Source organism: Gracilinanus agilis, chromosome 3 (genome assembly GCF_016433145.1).
Source record: "Gracilinanus agilis isolate LMUSP501 chromosome 3, AgileGrace, whole genome shotgun sequence".
NCBI classification, from domain to species: Eukaryota; Metazoa; Chordata; class Mammalia; order Didelphimorphia; family Didelphidae; genus Gracilinanus; species Gracilinanus agilis.
In genome coordinates, this window is record NC_058132.1 from 594,449,368 (window position 1) to 594,472,125 (window position 22,758).

At 37.8% G+C, this 22,758-nt stretch overlaps 1 protein-coding gene across 1 annotated transcript in view; it reads left to right on the forward strand.

Annotated features, from left to right (window-relative positions):
• Positions 1–22,758, forward strand: part of NIF3L1 (NGG1 interacting factor 3 like 1) — a 34,984-nt gene that overhangs the window by 3,979 nt on the left and 8,247 nt on the right. The window contains exons 2-6 of the mRNA XM_044667451.1: positions 10,814–11,370; positions 12,859–13,021; positions 16,045–16,171; positions 17,070–17,208; positions 19,014–19,097. Coding sequence (XP_044523386.1) covers positions 10,839–11,370; positions 12,859–13,021; positions 16,045–16,171; positions 17,070–17,208; positions 19,014–19,097 — 1,045 coding nt within the window. The 5' untranslated portion in view covers positions 10,814–10,838. The remainder of the gene's footprint in view (positions 1–10,813; positions 11,371–12,858; positions 13,022–16,044; positions 16,172–17,069; positions 17,209–19,013; positions 19,098–22,758) is intronic.

The window sequence follows — 22,758 nt, forward strand, 5'->3', positions numbered from 1 at the left end:
TTCCTTTTTTCTCCCTCTTCTTCCTTTATTTTGCTGATAGTGACTTTTTTTCTTTTGTGGAAGTACTTAGTTACTAAGTCTGGGGAGGGCAGACTAGATCTGTTTCTTTTTAGCAGGCTACATGAGTGTTCTGTCCTCCCTGGCTGACTGAAGCCTACCATTCCCTTCAGAAACACCCAGGAGAGAGGTGGGGAGGGAAGATTGGTGCCCCTGGGTGGTGGTTGGCCTTCCCTCCAGCTCTGTTCATCCCAGAGCAACCACTGCTGGCAACTAAGCCTCTCCCTGTGCTAGTGTCATCAAGGGGCTCTGGGATGAGGAGAATCCTTAACATTCTTCCCCACCTGAGGTCCTCTCACTCAGGCTCCCTAGGAACCTCTTTTTTAAACTTTTGTTTATTTGATTTTTTAAATCTTGATCTCAATTTCTTTCTAGCCATGATGTTTAGTAAATTTTTTAGTTCAACAACAACAAAAAAAACCAAACCTTCATCTGTGATCAGCTCCCAAAAGTCCAATTACTCCCTCTATGTTGATGATTCTCAGATCTGTCTATACAGCCATTAATCTCTCTCCTGAGCTTAAACACTTTGAACTAGATGTGACAAAAATACCATCTCAGACTCAACATATCTAAAATGATCAATAAGCATTCATTAAATATTAGAGACAACATATCAAAAAAAGTACATTCATGATATGTAAAAAGATAGAAAATAGCCTTATAGGGACTCAGATCCAACCTGTCTCTGCATCTTTCCAGTTCTACCTTCACAATCCCTCCAGGATATATCACCTTCTTTTAACTTAGAGCACCATCCTAGTTCAGGTGCCAATAATTTCTTGCTTTGTCTATTGCAGTAACCTAGTTGGTTTCTCTACTTTAGCTTTCCATTCTAACCCAATATGAATGAAATCTGAGTGGCTAAAAGAAATGGTAGACAGATTGAATTGCTTCCCAGCTCTAGGAGGGGGGAGGGGGGAGAGGGAGAGAATTTGGATCATATAACTTCAGAAAACTTTTGTGGAAAGTTATTACATGTAATTAGTACAAAAATAAAATAAAAGATATGGTAGAGCACTCCATAGTAATAGAGAAACTGAGAAGACAGGTGAGTTTGGGCAAAAAGATGAACTTTGGGATATATTAAGCTTGAGATGCCTATTTCAGGAGAGACTAGATTACAACTCTGAGAATCATCATCTGTAGATGATAGAGATGATGATGAAACCCATGGGAACTGATGAGTTTACCAAGTAAGATAAGATGGCAACTAGGTGGTTTAGTGGTATTGAGAGCCAGGCCTATCAACAAGAAGGCCTGGGTTCAAATTTGACCTCAGATACTTCCTAGCTGTGTGACCCTAGGCAAATCACTTAATCTCCATTGTCTATTCCTTGCTATTGTTCTTCCGGGACCAATACATGGTATAGATTCCATGAAGGAAGGTAAGGGTTTAAAAAAAAAAAAAAAGCCAAGATAGAGGGAGAAGAAAAGAGCAAAATCTTGGGCAAAACCCACATTTAGTATCTTCACATGGATTAAGATCCAGCAGAGATTGGGGGAGCTGGGTGGCTCAGTGGATTGAGAGGAGAACAGGAGGTTCTGGGTTTGATTCTGGCCTCAGATACTTCATAGCTATGTGACCCTGGATAAGTCACTTAACCCTTATTGCCTAGTCCTTACTACTCTTCTGCCTTAGAACCAATACACAGTACTGATGCTAAGACAGAAGATAAGGGTTTAAAAAAAAAAAAAAGATATAGCAGAAGAGACTAAGAATCAATTGTTAGTTTAGGAGGAGAATCAAGAGAACATCTCCTTTTCCCCAAACCTACCATTCTTCCTCAATTCCAGTTTTGTTTCAAAAGTACACTCATCTTACTGTCACTCAAGGTTGTCAGAGTATATGATTTTAGTCATCATTAGGCCTTAGGGAGGGAACCAAAAGAGTATCCTCAAGAGTCTTTCAGGCTAGTTTGCCAGACAAACCATACATATAACAAGATGATACCTGGCAGAATATACTAAGTAACCACTGACATTTCTTTTTTTCTTTAGAATGTTTCCCATAGTTACATGATTCATGTTCCTTCCCTCCCCTCATTCCATTCCCCTCTCATAACCAACAGAGCAATTCTGCTGGGTTTTACATTATCAATGATCAAGACCTATTTCCATATTATTAATATTTGCAATAGAGTGATCATTTAGAATCTACATTTCCAGACATATCCCCATCAAATCATGTGATCAAGCAGTTGTTTTTCTTCTTTATTTCTCCTCCCACAGTTCTTCCTCTGAATGTGGCTAGTGTTCTTTTTCATAAGTCCCTCAAAATTGTCCTGGATCATTGCATTGCTGCTAGTAGAGAAGTCCATTACATACAATTGTACCACAGAGTATCAGTCTCTGTGTACAGTGTTCTTTTGTCTCTGCTCCTTTCACTCTGCATCAATTCCTAGAGGTCTTTCCATTTCACATGGAATCCCTCCAGTTTATTATTCCTTTTAGCACAGTAGTATTCTATCACCATCAAATATCACAATTTGTTCAGCCATTTCCCAATCAAAGGGCATCCCCTCATTTTCCAATTTCTTGCCACCACAAAGAGCACAGCTATAAATAGTTTTGTACACATATTTTTCCCTATAATCTCTTTGGGGTATAAACCCAGCAATGCTATGGCTGGATTGAAGGGCAAGCAGTCTTTTAGAACTCTTTGGGCATAGTTCCAAATTGACATCCAGAATGGTTGGATCAGTTCATAACTCTACCAGCAATGCATCCCAATTTTGCTACATCACCTCCAACATTCATTACTCTCCCCTTCTATCATTTTAGCCAATCTGCTAGGTGTGAGGTGATACCTCAGAGTTGTTTTGATTTGCATTTCTCTAATTATTAGAGATTTAGAACACTTTCTCATGTGCTTATTGATAGTTTTGATTTCTTTATCTGAAAATTGCCTATTCGTGTCCCTTGCCCATTTATCAATTGGGAAATGTCTTGATTTTTTTTGTGCAATTGATTTAGCTCCTTATAAATTTGAGTAATTAGACCTTTGTCAGAGGTTTTGTTATAAAGATTTTTTCCCAATTTGTTGCTTCCCTTCTGATTTTGGTTGCATTGGTTTTGTTTGTACAAAACCGTTATAATTTAATGTAATCAAAATTATTCATTTTATATTGTGTAATATTCTCTATCTCTTGCTTGGTCTTAAAATTTTTCCTTTCCCATAGATCTGACAGGTATACTATTCTATGCTTACCCTAATTTACTTATAGTTTCCTTTTTTATATTTAAGTCATTCACCCATTCTGAAATTATCTTGATGTAGGATGTGAGATGTTGATCTAAACCTAATCTCTCCAATATTGTTTTCCAATTTTCCCAGCAGTTTTTGTCAAATAGTGAATTTTTCCCAAAAGCTGGGATCTTTGGGTTTATCATACACTATCTTGCTGAGGTCATTTGCCCCAAGTCTATTCCACTGATCCTCCCTTCTGTCTCTTAGCTAGTACCATATTGTTTTCATGACCACTGCTTTATAGTAGTTTAAGAACCGGTATTGCTAGTCCCCCATTCTTCACTTTTTTTTTTTCCATTAGTTCCCTTGATATTCTTGATCTTTTGTTTTTCCAAATGAACTTTGTTATAATTTTTTCTAATTCAGCAAAAAAAAGTTTTTGATAGTTTGATAGGTATGGCACTAAATAAGTAAATTAATTTGGGTAGGATTATCATTTTTATTAGCTCCTCCTACCCTTGAGCAATTAATATTTTTCCAGTTATTTAGACCTAGTTTTAATTCTGTGGAAAATGTTTTGTAGTTGTGTTCATATAATTGCTGCGATTGTCTTGGCAGATAGATTTCTAAATATTTTATATTGTCTAGAGCACTGATGGGCAAACTTTTTAAAGAGGGGGCCAAAGGAAAGGAAATGCTCATCTGTCAATCAGTTTCTTTCTTTCTTTTTTTTTTTAATTTCTTTTTTAAAAAAATTTTCCATGGTTACATGATTCATTATCTTATTTTCCCCTTCATCCCCCAAACACCTCCCCCCATAGACGCGCATTTCCACTGGTTTTAACATGTGTCATCAATCAAGACTTATTTACATATTATCGATAGTTACATTGGTGTAGTCGTTTCCAGTCTACATCCCCAATCATGTCCGCATCAACCCATGTGTTCAAGCTGTTGTTTTTCTTCTGTTTCTACTTCTATAGTTCTTTCTCTGAATGTGGGTAGCGTTCTTTTCCATAAATCCCTCAGAATTGTCCTAGGTCATTTCATTGCTGCTAATACAGAAGTCTTATTACATTTGATTTTACCACAGTGTATCAGTCTCTGTGTACAATGTTCTTTTGTCTCTGCTCCTTTCACTCTGCATCAATTCCTGGAGGTCATTCCAGTTCACATGGAATTCCTCCAGTTTATTCTTTCTTTGAGCACAGTAGTATTCCATCACCAGCATATACCACAATTTGTTCAGCCAGTCCCCAATTGAAAGGCATACTCTCATTTTCCAGTTTTTTGCTACCACAAAGAGCACAGCTATAAATATTTTTGTACAAGTCTTTTTATCTATTATCTCTTTGGGCAGGCAGTCTTTTAGAGCTCTTTAGGCATAGTTCCAAATTGCCATCCAGAATGGTTGGATCAGTTCACAACTCCACCAGCAATGCATTAATGTCCCAATTTTGCCACATCCCCTCCAACATTCATTACTCTCCCCTTCTATCATTTTAGCCAATCTGCTAAGTGTGAGGTGATATCTCAGAGTTGTTTTGATTTGCATTTCTCTAAATGTTCTTGGATAGTTTGTTCAATTTCTTTTTCTAATATGAGATTATTTAAGTATTCTCTTTCTTCTGCTGTTAATCTGGGCCAGTGGTTCCCAAACTTTTTTGGCCTACCTCCCCCTTTCCAGAAAAAATGTTACTTAGCACCCCCTGTCACATACTATCACCACCCCTTTACAGTTATTCACCGCCCCCAAATGCACCTGTGGCCATCACCATTCTCCTGGATTCCTGCAGCACCCACCAGGGGGCAGTAGCACTGTGTAAATGGAATTAGCTCTAGCCCGTTCATAGTCAAAACTCTACTCACCAGAGATAATGTCATCCGTGCCACCTCCCTTAGTGGGGAGGGGAGATGAGCTACCCACACGTGACAATAAGTAACAAATCAAGAACTAGGGACTGCCCTTTGGGCAGTCCAAATCAGTGTAGAGGCTGCCATTTGTCCACTTGAATTAGAGGTGGACCCACAGGAAGTGAAGAGAGACATTATCTCTTCAAGTATGTTGGTTACTTCCTGTTGGGGGGTTCCCTCTTTGAACTTGGTGCTGAAGGATCTCTGCTGAGACCTCAGGCAGCTTCCACTCTGAATGGTCCCCGTGGGTAAGTTAGGCTGACTTCCTTGGCCTACCTTGGTGTTTCCCAGACTTTCTACCTTAAGTAAGCTTCTTGCCTCTCTGATTGCTAAAGCCTTGTGGCGTGTAATCTAGTTTTAATTAGTCTTTTAATTCTCTCTCTCTGTCCGGGCCTGTAGGCCTGGACTAGCCTCTCCCTCTCTCTATTTCCTTTGCCTTCTATCCTTCCTAATTGTACATAAACTACCTTAAACCCGATCCTGACTTGGGTCTATTTTAATTATGGAATCAATCTGAATTATTGATTCCTGGAGGCCACACCTTAAATATATATCTATATAATACCTAAAATTCCCTCATACAGTACCCACTTTGGGAATCACTGATCTAGGCAGTTTATATTTTTGTAAATATTCATCCATATTACCTAGATTGCTATATTTATTGCCATGTAATTGGGCAAAATAATTTTTAATGATTGCCTTAATTTCCTCTTCATTAGAGGTGAGGTCTCCCTTTTCATCTTTGATACTGTTAATTTGGTTTTCTTCTTTCCTTTTTTTATTAGATTTACCAGTACTTTGTCAGTTTTATCTGTTTTTTCAAAATACCAACTTCTAGTCTTATTTATTAATTCAATAGTTCTTTTACTTTTGATTTTATTAATTTCTCCTTTGATTTTTAGTATTTCTAATTTGGTTTTCATCTGCGGATTTTTAATTTGTTCATTTTCTAGTTTTTTAAGTTGCATGCCCAATTCATTAATCTCTGCCCTCCCTAATTTGTTAACATATGCACTCAGTGATATAAATTTTCATCTGTCAATCTGTTCCTAAGGCAACTCTTTTGAAGTTTCATTGTATTGTATCCTACTCATTGTATTTGTCAGATTAGGAATAATGTTGCGTGGCTGGATAGAATATTTCAGGGGGCCACATCTGGCCACAGGCAGTAGTTTGCCCATCACTGGTCTAGAGTGATTTTAAGTGGAGTTTCTAAAGGGGAAGGTTGAAATTCCCCACAGTAGGGTCTTACTATCAATTTCCTCCTTGAGTTCCTTCAATTTTTCCTTTGGAAATCTATATGCCATACCATTTGGTGCATAAATGTTTAGTATTGATATTACTTCATTGTTTATAGTACCTTTTAGCAAAATGTAATTTCCTTCTTTTTCTCTTTTACTGAGATAAATTTTTGCTTTGGCTTTGTCTGGTATCATGATTGCTACTCCTGCTTTTTTTTTTTTTTAGATGACATATAATAAATTTTTTTAGATGACGTATAATAAAGTCTGCTCCAAGATTTTACCTTGAATCTGTGTGTGTCACCCTGCCTTAAATGTGTTTCTTGTAAACAACATATAGTAGGATTCTGGGTTTTAATCCACTCTGCCATCCATTTCTATTTAATGGGTGAGTTCAACTCATTCACATTAAGCATTATGATTATTAGCTGTGTATTGCCCTCCATAGTATTATCCCCTTTAAATCCTGCTCTATTTCCTTTCACTCTGTTTCTCCTCACCAGTCTTTTGCTTTTTGTCACCCCTCCAGTTCCTACTTCTTTCAATTACTGCCCCCTTCACTTGTTCCTCTTCTTCTCTGTTGGGTGATATAATTCTATACTCCATTGAGTATACTTGTTTTTCCCCTCTCTGAGCCAGTTACAATGAGAGTAAAGTTTAAACATTGCCCATCACCACCCTTATCCTCTCCTCTCTGTACTGTTTTTTCTCACCTCTTTATGTTATATAATTTACTCCCTTCTATCTCTCCCTTCCCTTTTCTTTCAGTGCAACCTTCTCTTTCAGCCCTTGATTGATTTTTAGTCATGTCATTCATATGTATACATATCATACCATACATGTTCCAAATCATCACATTTACATATGTACCATATCATCACATATATCATAATATCATAATTAACTTACTTCTGTACCCATTTTCTGAGTAAATTCCTTCTATCTTATCTACTACTAAGAGTAATTTTTGAGAATTATGGAAATTCTCTTTCCATGTAGACATATAAATATTTTTTACCTTAATGAGTCCCTTAAATTTTCTCTTTCTTATTTACTTTTCTGGGCTTCTCTTGTGTCTCGTATTTTGCCCATCAGTTTTTTGTTTAGGTTTGGCTTATTCCTCAAGAGTGTTTGGAAATCTTCTATCTTATTGAATGACCATTTTTCCCCCTGAAAGAATATACTCAGTTTTGCTGGATTGGTGACTCTGGGTTGTAAACCCAAATCTTTTGTCTTCCTGAATATCATATTCCATACCTTACAATCCCTTAATGTAGAAGCCTCTAGGTCCTGAGTGATCCTGATGGTGGCTCCATGGTATTTGAATGGTTTCTTTCTGGCTGCCTAAAGTATTTTTACCTTGGCTTGGTGGCTCTTGAATTTAGCTATTACGTATGTTCCTGGAACTTGTCAGTTGAGGATTTCTTTCTGGAGGCAATATATGAATTCTTTCAGTTTCAATTTTATTTTCTTGTTCAAGCATCTCTGGGCAGTTTTCTTTGATAATTTCTTATAATATGATATTCAAGTTTTTTTCATCATCATGGCTTTGAGGTAGTCCAATAATTCCCAGATTGTCTCTCCTAGATCTATTTTCTAGGTCAATTGTTTTTTTTTAATAAGATATTTCATGTTTTCCTCTGGTTTTTCATTCCTTTGATTTTGTTTTGTTGTTTCTTGATTTCTCATGAAATCATTAGTTTCTAGGTGGTCAATTCTGATTTTTAAGATGTGGTTTTCCTCTGTCAGCTTTTGGTTCTCCTTTTTCAATTGGCCCATTTCTTCTTGCATCACTTTTTTTTCATCTTGCATCACTTTAATTCTATGTCTCTTAGTTGGTTTTTGAAGTGTTTTTTGAGCTCTTCCCGACTCTGTGTCCTATCCATATTTTTCTTTTGGACTTTGTGTGTGTTTCCTTTGCTTTCACTGTCCCCCTTCTGTGTCTGCTCCTTGCTCTTTGTCTCTATAAAAACTCTTTAGAATTAGGTGCTTTTTTGGTTGTTTGCTCATTTTCCCTAGCTAATTATAGTCAGGCTCTGTTTTCTGGGAAGTTGGGGTACCCTCTTAAACTTCAGTCTTTCCTTGATGCTATTTTCAGCTTATTTTCCAGGTTATTACTGGTTTACCAGATGGTCTGAGAGCTCAGAGCTCTGATAGCCCCCTCCCCCTGATGATTCAATTGATCTTTGAAATGCTGATAGCTTAAAGACTTTCCTCAGTCTTGGGCATAAGCTTTTGATCTCAATCTGAACTTGATCAGGTCAGGTACTGATCAAATTCTATCCCCAGGCTTAGGCTCAAGTTTTTTTGTCTCAAGGTATTCTTGATTCAATCAGGTATGCCCTTGATTGCCCTGCCCTGGAGTTCCACCCTTAGTTTTGGTCAAAAAGATCCCAAGGAGGCTTCTCCTGAGAGCTGTGTCCTCATCCCAAGCTCAGACTGGGATTCCTGGCTTCATTCTGGGCCCATGCAGATTGGTCCCCTTCAGCCCAGATTGCCCTGGGCTATGTAAGAGGGAGATTTTAGGTATTAAATAGATATATATTTAAGGTGTGGCCGCCAGGAATCAATAATTCAGATTGATTTCATAATTAAAATAGACCCAAGTCAGGATTGGGTTTAAGGTAGTTTATGTACAATTAGGAAGGATAGAAGGCAAAGGAAATAGAGAGAGGGAGAGGCTAGTCCAGGCCTACAGGCCCGGACAGAGAGAGAGAATTAAAAGACTAATTAAAACTAGATTACACGCCACAAGGCTTTAGCAATCAGAGAGGCAAGAAGCCTACTTAAGGTAGAAAGTCTGGGAAACACCAAGGTAGGCCAAGGAAGTCAGCCTAACTTACCCACGGGGACCATTCAGAGTGGAAGCTGCCTGAGGTCTCAGCAGAGATCCTTCAGCACCAAGTTCAAAGAGGGAACCCCCCAATAGGAAGTAACCAACATACTTGAAGAGATAATGTCTCTCTTCACTTCCTGTGGGTCCACCTCTAATTCAAATGGACAAATGGCAGCCTCTACACTGATTTGGACTGCCCAAAGGGCAGTCCCTTGTTCTTGATTTGTTACTTATTGTCACGTGTGGGTAGCTCATCTCCCCTCCCCACTAAGGGAGGTGGCACGGATGACATTATCTCTAGTGAGTAGAGTTTTGACTATGAACGGGCTAGAGCTAATTCCATTTACACAGCTGGGACACCAGATTTCTCCACAGGTATGAAATTTCTAGGAGTATTAGTTGGCTTGGACCAGTATTTGCCTAGGCAAGATCTCAAGATCTGCCTGTTAGGTAGGGTTTAATTTCGGGAACCTGTGAGAGCAGATGTGGGGGAAGGGGGTGTTGGGGGTGTGGTTTGCTCTTGGCTTGCTCTTCACTCACTGCTATGCCTCCTGCAAGCTCTGCTCCTCCCTCACCTCAGTTCCCCAGATAGTCCCTGCCTACCTTTTGGGGGCTTCTTTTTTTGAAGTTTGTTTCACTCTGCCTCCTTGTTGGTTCTTTTCATTCCTGTATTCCAGTGATGGGCAAACAATGGCCCGAAGACCAGATGTAGCCCCCTGAAATGTTCTATCTGGCTGCCTTATATCATTCTTAATCTGATGAATACAATGAGTAGGATACAATACAATGAAACTTTGAAAGAGTTGCCTTAGAAACAGACTGACAGATGAGCATTTCCTTTCTTTTGGTCCTCTCTTTCAAAAGTTTGCCCATCACTATTCATTTTGTGGTGATATTTTACTCTTGGTTGGAGAGGATTTTCATGGTGAAATGGCACTGCTACCCTAGTTACTCCTCCATCTTGGCTCAACCCCCGGAAGTCTCCAACAGCTGGCATTTCTATAACATTTAAAAATTTACAAAGTGTTTTATGTTCATTATCTCATTTGAGTTTCAACAGCCTACTGACATGAGTTTGATGGGGATTATCTCTTTTACAAAATGAGGCAACTAAGGCTCAGAAAGATTCGTAGTATTTCACAGCCCCTGTGTGTCACACAGGATTTGAATGCAGGCCTTTTTGACTCCAAATACAGTAAAATCTGCCAAACCATGCTACCTTTCTAAATACTAAATAAGTGCTATTGATAATTAGATTTGTAGGAGTAGGGTAGTTAACTGGGTTTGGGTCTTGAGTCAAAGCTTTATGAAAGGAGCAGCTAGGTGATCCAGTGAATAGAGTCTCAGGCCTGGTATCAGGAGGACCTGGGTTCAAATCTGTCCTCAAACACTTCTTAGCTGTGTGACTAAACAAGTCTGTTAACTCCAGTTGCTTAGCTCTTGCCCTTCTTTCTTAGAGTTGTTACTAAAACAGAAAGTTAGGGTTAAAAAAAAAAAAGCTTTATGAAGGCAGTGAGACTTGCCTTAGTCCTTGAAGAGAACGATTTCCATTTCTTATTTTTGTGATTTCAGATCCTGTGTCTCACCTACTTTCTGCATGTTGGCCTGTGTGGGCTTGGTTTCCTCGAAGTTCCAAGTTCCCCAGTCCTTTGTCAGCAGGAAGTTCCAAGCTCCCCAGTCCTTGGTCAGCAGGAAATTCCAAGCTCCCCAGTCCTTGGTCAGCAGGAAGTTCCAAGTTCCCCAGTCCTTGGTCAGTAATCCTTCACGTTCTTTCATGGATCTGAAAACTCTCGTTTCATCTTTGAATGACTTTGCCTCACTTGCATTTGCTGAAAACTGGGACAATGTTGGATTATTGGTGGAGCCAAGTCCACCCCATACCGTGAAGACACTTTTGCTAACAAATGACCTGACAGAGGAAGTGATGGAGGAGGCACTCCAGAGGAAAGCAGATCTCATTCTCTCCTATCATCCACCTATTTTCCGACCACTCAAGCGCATAACCTGGAAAACATGGAAGGAGCGTCTGGTGATCAGGGCTTTGGAGAATAGAATTGCTGTCTATTCTCCACATACTGCCTACGATGCTTTACCCCAAGGAGTCAACAACTGGTTGGCAAAAGGGCTTGGTAAGAACTTTCTAATTTCTTGACATTTTAAATTTCCCTTCACAAACCTGTGAAAATTTAGTGTCTCTTTTGAATTATAACTTTCCTTACAACTTGATTATTTTTGACAGTTGCAGGAGAAAAATATTTTGATCATTTTAAGACTTTTTTAAAAATCGGTTATGAAGTATGCTAGTTGAACTGCACTTAAAAATGAATGGAAAATTTGTTTTTTAATCCCTAATAAAGCAATGACTTAAACAAACAACCTACAAAAATTGGTTAGCAGATCTTTATTGAATGTTTTGCTAGACAGTGAGAGAGAATTCAACAGATACATGTTTCTACCTTGCCCTTACGGGGTAAAGAAGATAAAATCTCCACTTTTAAATTGGCTCCTTTTAGGGCAACTAGAGGTCCTGGGTTTAAATTTGGCATCAGGCACTGCCTAGCTGTGTGACCTTGGGCAAGTCACTTACCCCTCTCCCCTCCCCTCCACAATTTCTTAGCCCTTCTCATTCTTCTGCCTTGGAATAAATACACAGTATTGATTCTAAGACAGAAATTAAGGGTTTGTCTCAAAATAAATAAACAAAAAATTGACTTTTCTTCATTTAATATTTGATGTTTCCAGTAGATGAAGGTAGTTATATTACAGTCTGGATTAGGCCAACCAGACTTCCCACAGTTACTTAGAACTTAAATTTTTGCATACCATTCTAATGTATGACCTAGCAAATAGAAGCTTTCACAAATTAATTTAAAGGGCAGCTAGATAGCACAGCAAATAGAGAGCCAGGCCTGGAGTCAGGAGTATCCGGGTTCAAATCTGACTAGACACTGTGTACAAGGTCACTGTGTGACCTTGTGCCAGTCACTAAACCTCAGTTGCCTAACCCTTACTGCTTTTCTGTCTTAGAATTGCTATTAAGACAGAAAATTAGAGTTAAAAATTTTTTTAACTTAAATTTTTGTTTAAATTTGATTTGTGGAATAATCTCCCTTTCTTTTTTCCAGATATTTCCCCTTTTCAAAAGTCTTCTGAAAATGATTATCATTTTTAATATCTCTGACTCCTTGAGCTTAATGGAAATTATTTTTATGTTACTATATTAGTATTGTATTAAAATGTATTAATTGCCCCATATTCTTTGCCTCTCTTGGTTTGTTCTTCAGAACTGAAGCATACATGATTTTATTGGTGTGGATAGTACCTCAACTGACTGAGACCATAGCCACTCTAAACTCTTTAGATTATCTCTAAGAGTTGCTGAGCTGGACAACTCATTTCCCTCCAGCCAACCTGATAAGCTCCTCTCAACTTAGCTAGAAATATCCTTAGACATATAGGCAATCATTCATCCATCTCCAGCTAGGAAGGATCTATCAGAATTTTCACTCCTTTGAGAATACATCATACCAAGACAGGTCATTGCAGGAAGTCATTGATGGAAGAGCTTTGTTTTTAATGTAATAAGAATTTCCCTGTGTTCTGCACTTTTTTTTCAGGAGTTTGTACCTCTCTCCCAATACATCCTTCAAAAGCTCCTAACTGTCCAACAACAGGAACTCATCGAGTGGAGTTTAACATAAATGACACCCCAAGTATGGACAAATTCATGTCTGCAGTGAAAGAGATACCAGAAATTTCGATCACTACCTTATCTGCCAGGTATTATAGATTTCTCTCTTTATTGCTTTTTGTTTTTTCAAAATATCTGTGACACTCATTACCTTAATTTATACTATTTCTCCCTGGGATAGGATGATTACACATATGTCTAACTTTCCTGAGAGCCTAAGAGAAATAGACTTATAGAATGACTCCAAAATCAAACAGACCACAAAATATGAAAGAGGTCACCATGTTCCATGATTTCCATTCCCAAGGATTTAAAACTTAAATGTTTTACTTAAATATATCACACTACATAGAGGTCCTTTTTCTAGAGTCCAGGAATTCATCCTAATTCTTTACTGTACCACTTTAAAATGTTTCCTTCCACAACTGGATTTCCTCCTGGGCATTTTAGAATGAGAAGATGGGCATAGTATATTGAAAGCATCATAAAAAGCAACAAGGTAGGCCAAGCTATGAGTCATAGATACATTTGTGTAAAAAGAAGTATAATGATTGCCTGTGTGTTCTGAGAACTATCAAGAACAATATTATGGCATCTTAGACTGAAGCCTTATACCACTAAAAAGTGGCCTTTTGGATAGTAACTTTTAAATATGCAAGTTCCTTAGTAGAATCATTTGAATATTAAATCCTCAGAGGTAGGAGAAGGAAAAGGAAGGGAGTGTTATTTTTGTCCAGGGGTGATTTGTAACAATTTCAACCTTTGGATGCCTTCTCTTTGTGGGGTTTTGCATAGGGAAATCCAGCCATCTAATCCCTACAGCACCTCAGAAAATATCCTCAGACACATTGAAATATTATGTAGAAAATGCAAATTTGCATTATCCTCAGACAATTAAATACATTTTAGAGTAGTTTTCCAGTTTTTCTTTACTGTAAACTAGAAAATTTTTTCTAAAAGTCACTGCTTCCATTTGGATCGTTTTAACATTGCTTTTTACTCATGGGATCCTTCGTGGATCCCAACTTAAGACTTTCTGGTTTCTAGAAAATAATTAAAATTGATAGTGAGTATTTAAAAAAACCTTTTTAAAAACCCTATCTATATTCCTGGTATGTTCCTCTGCACTCCAGCCCCATCTGAATAGACCAGCCCATATATAGCAAAGAATTTTTAAATTTCAACAAAACTATCCAAGTCATTGAAAAAAGTCTGAAATTATAAAAACAGTATTATACATCCATAGCCTTCTACCACTTCAAAGAAGGTAAGAGATGCTTGATGAAGAATTTTTTTTTTTAAACCCTTACCTTCCATCTTAGAGTCAATACTATGTATTGGCTCCAAGGCAAAAGAGTGGTAAGGGTAGGCAATGGGGGATCAAGTGACTTGCCCAGGGTCACAGAGCTGAGAAGTGTCTAAGGTCAAATTCGAACCTAGGACCTCCTGTCTCTAGGGCTGACTCTCATTCTACTGAACTACCCAGCTGCCCCCGGTGAAGATTATTTTTAAAAAAATTAAAACCAGTCTTTTTTTTCCCCCTTTTCTCCTTTCCTTCCTTTCTTCCTTTCTTCCTTCCTTCCTTCCTTCCTTCCTCCCTCCCTCCCTCCCTCCCCCCACCCTTTCCTTTCTTTCTGTTTCTAATACTAGCTTCCTGGTAGGAGAGAAGGGAGGGATATATTTGGAAATGGAAGTTAACAGTAAAAAAATGTTTTAAGTGAAAGTCAGTGGGTTGGAAAGATAAAAACTATTAGCAGTCCTTCCATGCTTTCTTAATTATTAACATTAATAAATCAATAAGCACTAATTTCATACCTACCAAATGCCATGCACCGTGCAGGCACAAGAGATAATAATATGAAAATGAGACAATCCCGACTCTGAAAAGAGTTTATATTCTAATGGAGTCAGATTGATGTTCACAGATAAGTACAGAATAATTCTTAAAAACAAAGCCTTAACAGTACTTAGAATTGACTGTGGGGGAGCACTACTATTTGAGGGAGTTAGGAGAAGGCTTTTGAAGGAGGTGCCAGTTGAGCTGAACTGAAGGAAGATAGAATTTGTAAGAGGCGAAAGAGAGGATGAGCATTCAGGGACAGAAAATGGAATATTTCATGCTGGGAACATGAAAAAAAAAAAGTCAGTTTGGTTGAAAATCAAGAATTTCCAGGTAGAGAAAGAATAGTGTGTTCTTGGAATGGCGAGATGGGCTTGAGCCAGATTGTAAAGGGATTTAACTTCCAAGCTGAGAAGTTAGTATTTCAACCAAAAGCCAATAAGAAGCCATAAAAGCTTCTTGAGCAGAGTGACTGAGGTCAGACCTGTGCTTATGCTTAAAGAACATCATTTTTATAGTAATGTGGAAAATGGATTAAAGAGGGAAGAGACTGGACATGGGAAAACCAGAGTGCACACAGGAAATCACATTGTTTAGCTCTTTAAGGTTTATTAAACTATTTCTTCACATGAGTTCCAAGTTAAATGCAGAGATTCTAGTGCACAGGATAGATTACAAGGGATCAGTGAGGTTGGATAAGAAAAAAAAATTACATCTTTATTTTCATTAATCTTTGGTTTCCTTTGGAATTCAATAGATTTTATTTTGTAAATTTAAAAACATTCTGAGAAGTAGTCTTCACCAGGCTGCCAAAAGGGTCCAGGCAGAAAAAAAGTTTAAGAACTCTTGCTATGAGGGAGGCAGCTAGGTAGCTCAGTGGATTGAAAACCAGGCCAATGGGAGGGCCTGGGTTAAAATTTGACCTCAGACACTTCCTAACTATGTCACTTAACCTGCACAACCCTTAGTGCTCTTCTGCCTTAGAATCAATATACAGTATTGCTTTCTAAGAGGGACAGTAAGAATTTAGGAAAAAAAAAAAAAGTCCCCTGCTCTGAGGAATTTATTTGTTTTAAAAAATAATTGAGACTTAACTTGGGCTGAATTCTTGGTTGGTTGTGAACCTAAATTAATTTCCTGATATCATTTCTTCAGTAACTTTGTTGTAATTCAGTAAATGCAATACATTGTCTTCCAATAATTTAGTTTTGAAATGAAAGTATATATTTAATGTGTGTTCATCTTAAACTTTGGAGATGTTTTTGTCACTAGGAATGATGGAGAAGAACAAGTACGAGTCAGTCTGAACTGTACCCAGAAGTCATTGTTGCGAGTGGTGGCTTTTCTCTCTGAAAATAGCCATCTTTATCAGAAGACTGAGATTCTGTCACTGGAGAAAGTAATGAAAAATACGTTCTTTTTTCTTTCATTTCAAAGTTTTGATTGATGACCTTTAAACAGACAAATTGTTGTATTAGCAGGTTGATTGGTTGTTAACTAGTTTCTGAGAGACAGAATAGCAGTAATATCTCCTTTAGTTTTAATTATCAGATTGAATGATAATTGAGAACTGTGTCCTGTGTTGATAAAAATAAAGAAAGTAGAAGGAAAAGGATCAGGAAAAGGGGTCTTTATTAATCAAAGAAAAATGTCTAGCTCCTGCAAGCTAGCTCTCTCCTCAGCTCTGCTCCCCTGAACCCGATCCAAGTCCAATTCCAAGGTTACTCCCTGGCGATGGAATTGGTCCTTTTATAGACCAATCCCACGCCAGAAAGTAGGTGTGGGGGTGGGGGTGGGGTCCCCACCCCTAGCATGGGTCCATTCGTAGACCAATCTCACCCAGAGTCCTCATCAGAACTCCTATACTCAAGATGCTGACTATAATCTTAGCTTTCATATGCAAAAAATATACTTCATATTTTATCAAAATGCACCCATATTTGTCATTAAGTAACCAATTATCGAAGGCACTGGAACAGATAACACCAAGCCTTCCTTATAGACAGCATTTCATTTTCTTACTCTAGAGAGTGATGGATCTGAAGAGGGCAGAAGAGAAATACAAAAGAAAAGCCTGTGTATTAGACTTTTATTAGAAAAGTAAGGGAAAACGTGCACTTCAGAAATATATTTTGAAACATGGGAGTTCCCTTAAAGGTATAAGCACTAACAATTCCTTTTGTAAATGTCTAATAATTTTCTTTCTGGAAAATATGTTCAAAGAGGGAGACATTCTAAAAATGTACCTAATAGTGACCTAAGTACCTACGATTTTTAAAAATTCTGTTTCTCCTCAGCCTCTGCTTCTGAATACTGGGATGGGAAGATTATGCACATTGGTTGAATCTGCCTCCCTGGCAACCATGATTGAACGAATCAAAGGTCACCTAAAACTGGCCCACCTCCGCCTAGCTCTTGGAGTAGGGAGAACTTTAGGTAAATAACATGTCTGTTTTGTTATGCCATTTTGTGCACTAGGAAAATTGGTCATCTGACAATTTCTTTGGAGTGGGTTGGGGGCTGGGAGGTTGGTGGTGAGGTTGAAATTCTTAGATGTATTTGCCCTAGTAAAAATTAAAATGTTTACTAGCAGCTCATGGGTAATGGAATCCAAAATAAAAAGAGCAATTAATAAAAAATTTTATCTTAACCTTAGTGAATGATACTGAGTCATCTAACTTAGTCTTTTATTCTTGCACTGATTCTCCTCTTGGCTTCTCCCAGGACTTTTGGGAACCAAACACAAGTAGGCATAGAAAATTTTTCCTTAAATTAATTGTAGGTTACGCCCATTCACAAGAAACAATTAAAGGACTTTCAGTAAGTAGATTTTTGGATTAAAGATTCTTGGCATTTTAATTTATTTAGAGAATTGTTAGTGGAGGCCAAATATTGAAAGAAAATGTGGCCAGACTTAACAGAAAACCCACCTTCTAGACTGTATACTTGTGTATAATGAACAGTTTAAAGCAAAGCCAACCCAGGATAATTTTTTTAAAGGTTGTTGGGTTTTTTTTAATTAAGCATTTATTTTTCTTATTCTCACATTCATTGAAAATAAGAAAAATCTTCTGAACAAATATGCATAATCATGCTATCCAAATTTCCACATAAGTCATATCCAATATATATACATATATGTGTGTATATCTTTCTGCCCCCTAAATCCATCACCCACCTCTCTGTTAGATGGGGAGCATGCTTCAGCAATGGATCCTTTGGAATCATGGTTGGTTATTATGTTGGTCAGAATTTGTAAGTCTTTCAAAGTTGTTTAGCTAAAATGTTCATATTATTGTATAAATTGTTCTTCTGGTTCTGTTCACTTTCCTCTGCATCAGTTCATACAAGTCTTCCCAGATTTCTTTGAAACCATCACCATTATCACTTATTATACCACCCACTAGTATTCCATTTCATTCATTAATCATAATTTGTTCAGCATGACCCCATAGGTTCTAATTCTTTGCTGTTTCAAAAAGAACTGCTGTAAATAGTTTGTTACAATAAAGTCCTTTTCCCATTTCTTCAGTTTACAGACTAAGGAATAATACCACTTATGCTGAGTCAGAGTATACAATTTAGTAACTTTTGCAGCATAGTTCCAGATTGCTTAAGATGGCTAGAGACTGTTTTTCCTCAACCCTGTCAACATTTGTTATTTTTATTTTCCCTTTTTTGGGGCAGCTTTGCCAATCTGATGGGTGTGAAGTGAAGCCTCTGAGTTGTCTTAATTGGCATTTCCCTAATTATCAGTAATTTGCAGTTCAAAACAGTAACCTGGATTCTATTCCCAAAACCTTGTTGATTTGCTGACCTCAAAGTTATCCTCCCAATGTTCTCATCTCTAAAAAAGAAACAATTCCTTATATTCCTAACTTAAAATTTTGAGATTAACTTGTGGAAAAAAACAAATTAGTTGATATATACTAGTGCTTTGAAATTTATGAAGTGCTTTATAGGGTAATGGGGTTGTTATTAAGAAAGAGGCTCATTGTTTATTGTTCTATGTGAGACTATTTCTTCCCTTACTGTATCTAGCCAGTTCTGAAGGAATAGTCATCATCTTTTGTGGATCCCATTCTCTAAGCTTAAGGAAAATTATGCACATATATTCTTAATTTTATCTACATTTTACCAAAACCAAAATTACTTTATTGTTGGGAAGACCAAGAAGTAGTCTGCACTGCATTTGTATTCACAACATGATAATTTGTATTTTTGTTTGCTGTTTCTTAAAGAGTCTCCAATCAAAGTAGTAGCCTTGTGTGCCGGTTCTGGGAGCAGTGTGCTTCAGGGTGTAGAAGCAGATCTTTACCTTACAGGTATGAATGGTGTCCTCTGTTGTTGCTCCAGTTTCTTTCTGCTCATTCTACTGTACCTCCTTGCATCCCTCTGAAAACTAGGCCTCAAAATAAATATTTCACAATAGCTTGGATTAGAAAAGGAGTGGCACTGAAACTGGCAAGAGATCTAATGTTTCTTGTGGAAAGAAGAAATGATCTCAACGTTTATCATTAGAAAATTATCAGCCACCAGAATTGAGAGTCAGTATTATAATACCTTTTATGTATGAGGCCCATTGTGGAGCTCTTAGTCTGTAGGATAGAAGAGTCATCTTCAGGACATGAGCCACATTCAGGAAGTACTTTTCCTCATCCAATGTCCTGATCTCTTTGAGTTTAGGGCTAAGAGTTTAAGGAAATCCACTGTCCAAGACTCAGTGCTGCCAGCTTCCTTCCATTTTTCCACAGAGTTTGGTGGGGGCAGATAAGTGGATAGAGAGCCAGGCCTGGAGACACTTCTAGCTGTGTGACCTTGGGCAAGTTACTTCTCCCTGTTGCCTACCCTTACTGCTCTTCTGCCTTGGAACCAATACTTAGTATCAGTTCTAAACAGATAAGGGTTTAAAAAAATAAATTAGTATTAGATAGTATTGGATGGAAATGGCCCTAGGAGAAGAGTGTAGCAGTGCAGGGGAACTGAATGTCAAGAAGATGAGGAAAAATAATAATGGAGGATGTCTTCCCAGAAGCTATCTTGGTACTTACTTCATAGGAAGGAGGAAATGCTCTAACAGAGTAGGCTTGGATTTCCCCACCACCTCTCTGGTCCCCAAATGCACAGTAACACCTTTAGAAAGAATCCTACCCTGTGTCCTGTCATGTAGGTTAATAGGATTATCTGCAGCTGATGTCCCTTGTGAATGCCAATTGGTATACACGCATCACTCCAGTAGCATGTGAGCTCTTTGAAGTTGTTTTTCTTTACAGTCTTAATGCCTTTCACAGAAGAGATGCTTGTTCATTGACTTCTTTTTCACCCCTCACTTTTTGTCTGTGAAGCAATACTGCGTATTGGTTCAGAGGCAGAAGAGCAGTAAGAGCTAGGCAATGGAGGTAGGGGTGGGAGGGTGGGTAAGCTAGGAAATGTCTAAGGTCACATTTGAACCCAAAACAACCTCCTGTCTCTAGCCTGGCTGTGCCCCCTTGTTCATTGTCTTGTTTTCTTTTTAAGAATTTGGCTTTCAAAATATTTATTGGTAATGCCATAAATGGCCACAAGATGAGGTTTTCAAGTCAGTTTCTATTAGTTTTTTCATTTCTAGCTTCTAACTAAATTAGCATACTCCATTTAGAGCTGGAAGGACATTGGAATCATTTCATTCAAAATGGAACTATTTCACCTCAGTTCTTTTTTCGATATTTTCTTTTTGATGTGAAGGACAAAATGCTGAATCTTGTTTTGTTGGTTGTCTGTATTTCCTCCCCACACCTCCTGTTTTTGTTTCTCTCCTGGTCCTTAACTTCATATTTAGGGACTAGCCTAACACCAACACTCTGTTCAGGTTTGACTTAGAAATGAAACATGATACTCTTAAGTCACTGAACAATTCTTAAAAAGGAAGTTTACTTTGCCTAAACACAAGGATACAACACTTCAATTCTGTAGCCACAGCCCCTCTCCCCGTCATCTGTCAGCACAGGAGGGGATAGTTACTCCCATTGTTTTCAGGCATCCATAATTTAGAGGGACCCTGAATTCCCTGTGAGGCTTCTAATATCTTAGGTAAAATTGCTCAGGGGAGACAGGGGTCAATCAGGATAGCTTTGTTGTTTTCTTTTACAGAAAACTAAGACTTGAAGGATTTTTTAAATTATTCTTATAAAGAATTGAATTTTCTCAATTTAAAAAAGAGATATGGGAAGTATTTTCTCAGTGAGTAAATATCAAATAGCTACAATGTACAAGGTACAATGAGGAGCACAGACAATATGAAATACCCCTCTAGCCCACCACATACTTTTGTCTAAAATGGACTTATGCAAGGAAAACCATATTGTACTTTGCATATTTATCTACATAAAGGAATATCCAAACTGAGTCTCTTCATGCCTTCTGACATCTATCTAAAGCAGGTCATTTTGAAGTCACTTTTTATAGCATTCTTGAACACTTGGATCATTCCCATAGTTCAGTCCTCACTCCTACATACACTACTGCATGAAGGTGGAGAAAATCATGGAACCTGTTCTGACTGGTTCCACTATAGATTTTTGTTACACAGCCTTATTGGGGTCCTCATTGCTGCCTGGCAGTCCTTCTATATACCTCCCTTATCAAATCACCATCTCACTCTACATAGTGGCTCTTTACTTCTTTATGAAATTGGAAGTGTGTATGTATACCCAAACATACAAGGCATGGCTAGACAGCAGTATATTTGAGGTTTTTTTAAAAGGAAAAAACCATTAAACCAGTTTGCTTTAAACCTTTGGATTCTTTGATTCCTTTTTTTGTGAGAAGAGACCTGATAGAAAAAAATTTCCATTTCAAAGCATTTTCATTATTCATGTGATTTAATATTTTATATTTTTAGAAAGATTTTCCATGGTTACATAATTCTTGTTTTTACTTTCTCCTTCACCCCCCTTTCCCCACTCTATATCCAACGTGCATTTCCACTGGTTTTAACATGTGTGATCAATCAAGACTTATTTACATATTATTGATAGTTGCATTTGTGTGGTTCTTTAGTGTCACATCCCCAACCATGTCCGCATCCACCCATGTGTTCAAGCAGTTGTTTTTCTTCTTTGTTTCCACTCCTGCAGTTCTTCCTCTGAAAGCATTCTTTTCCATAAATCCCTCAGAATTGTCCTGGGTTATTGCATTGCTACTAGTACAGAAATCCATTACATTCAATTTTACCACAGTGTATCAGTCTCTGTGTAAAATGTTCTCCTGGTTCTGCTCTTTTCACTCTGCATCAATTCCTGGAGGTCTTTCGAGTTCACATGGAATTCCTCCAGTTTATTATTCCTTTTAGCACAGTAGTATTCCATCACCAGCATATAACACAATTTGTTCAGCCATTCCCCAATTGAAGGGCATCCCTTCGTTTTCCAGTTTTTTGCCACTACAAAAAGCACGGCTATAAATATTTTTGTACAAGTCTTTTTATCTATCATCTCTTTGGGGTACAAACCCAGCAATGCTATGGCTGGATCAAAGGGCCTGCAGCTAGTCTTTTATAGCCTTTTGAGCATAGTTTCAAATTGCCAGCCAGAATGGTTGGATCAGTTCACAACTCCACCAGCAATGCATTAATGTCCCAATTTTGCCACATCTCCTCCAGCATTCATTACTCTCCCCTTCTTTCATTTTAGCCAATCTGCTAGGTGTGAGGTGATACCTCACAGTTGTTTTGATTTGCATTTCTCTGATTATTAGAGATTTAGAACACTTTCTCATGTGCTTATTGATAGTTTTGATTTCTTTATCTAAAAACTGCTTATTCATGTCCCTTGCCCATTTATCAATTGGGGAATGGCTTGATTTTTTTATACAATTGATTTAGCTCCTTGTATATTTGAGTAATTAGACCTCTGTCAGAATTTTTTGTTATAAAGATTTTTCCCAGTCTGTTGTTTCCCTTCTGATTTTGGTTGCATTGTTTTTGTTTGTACAAAACCATTATAATTT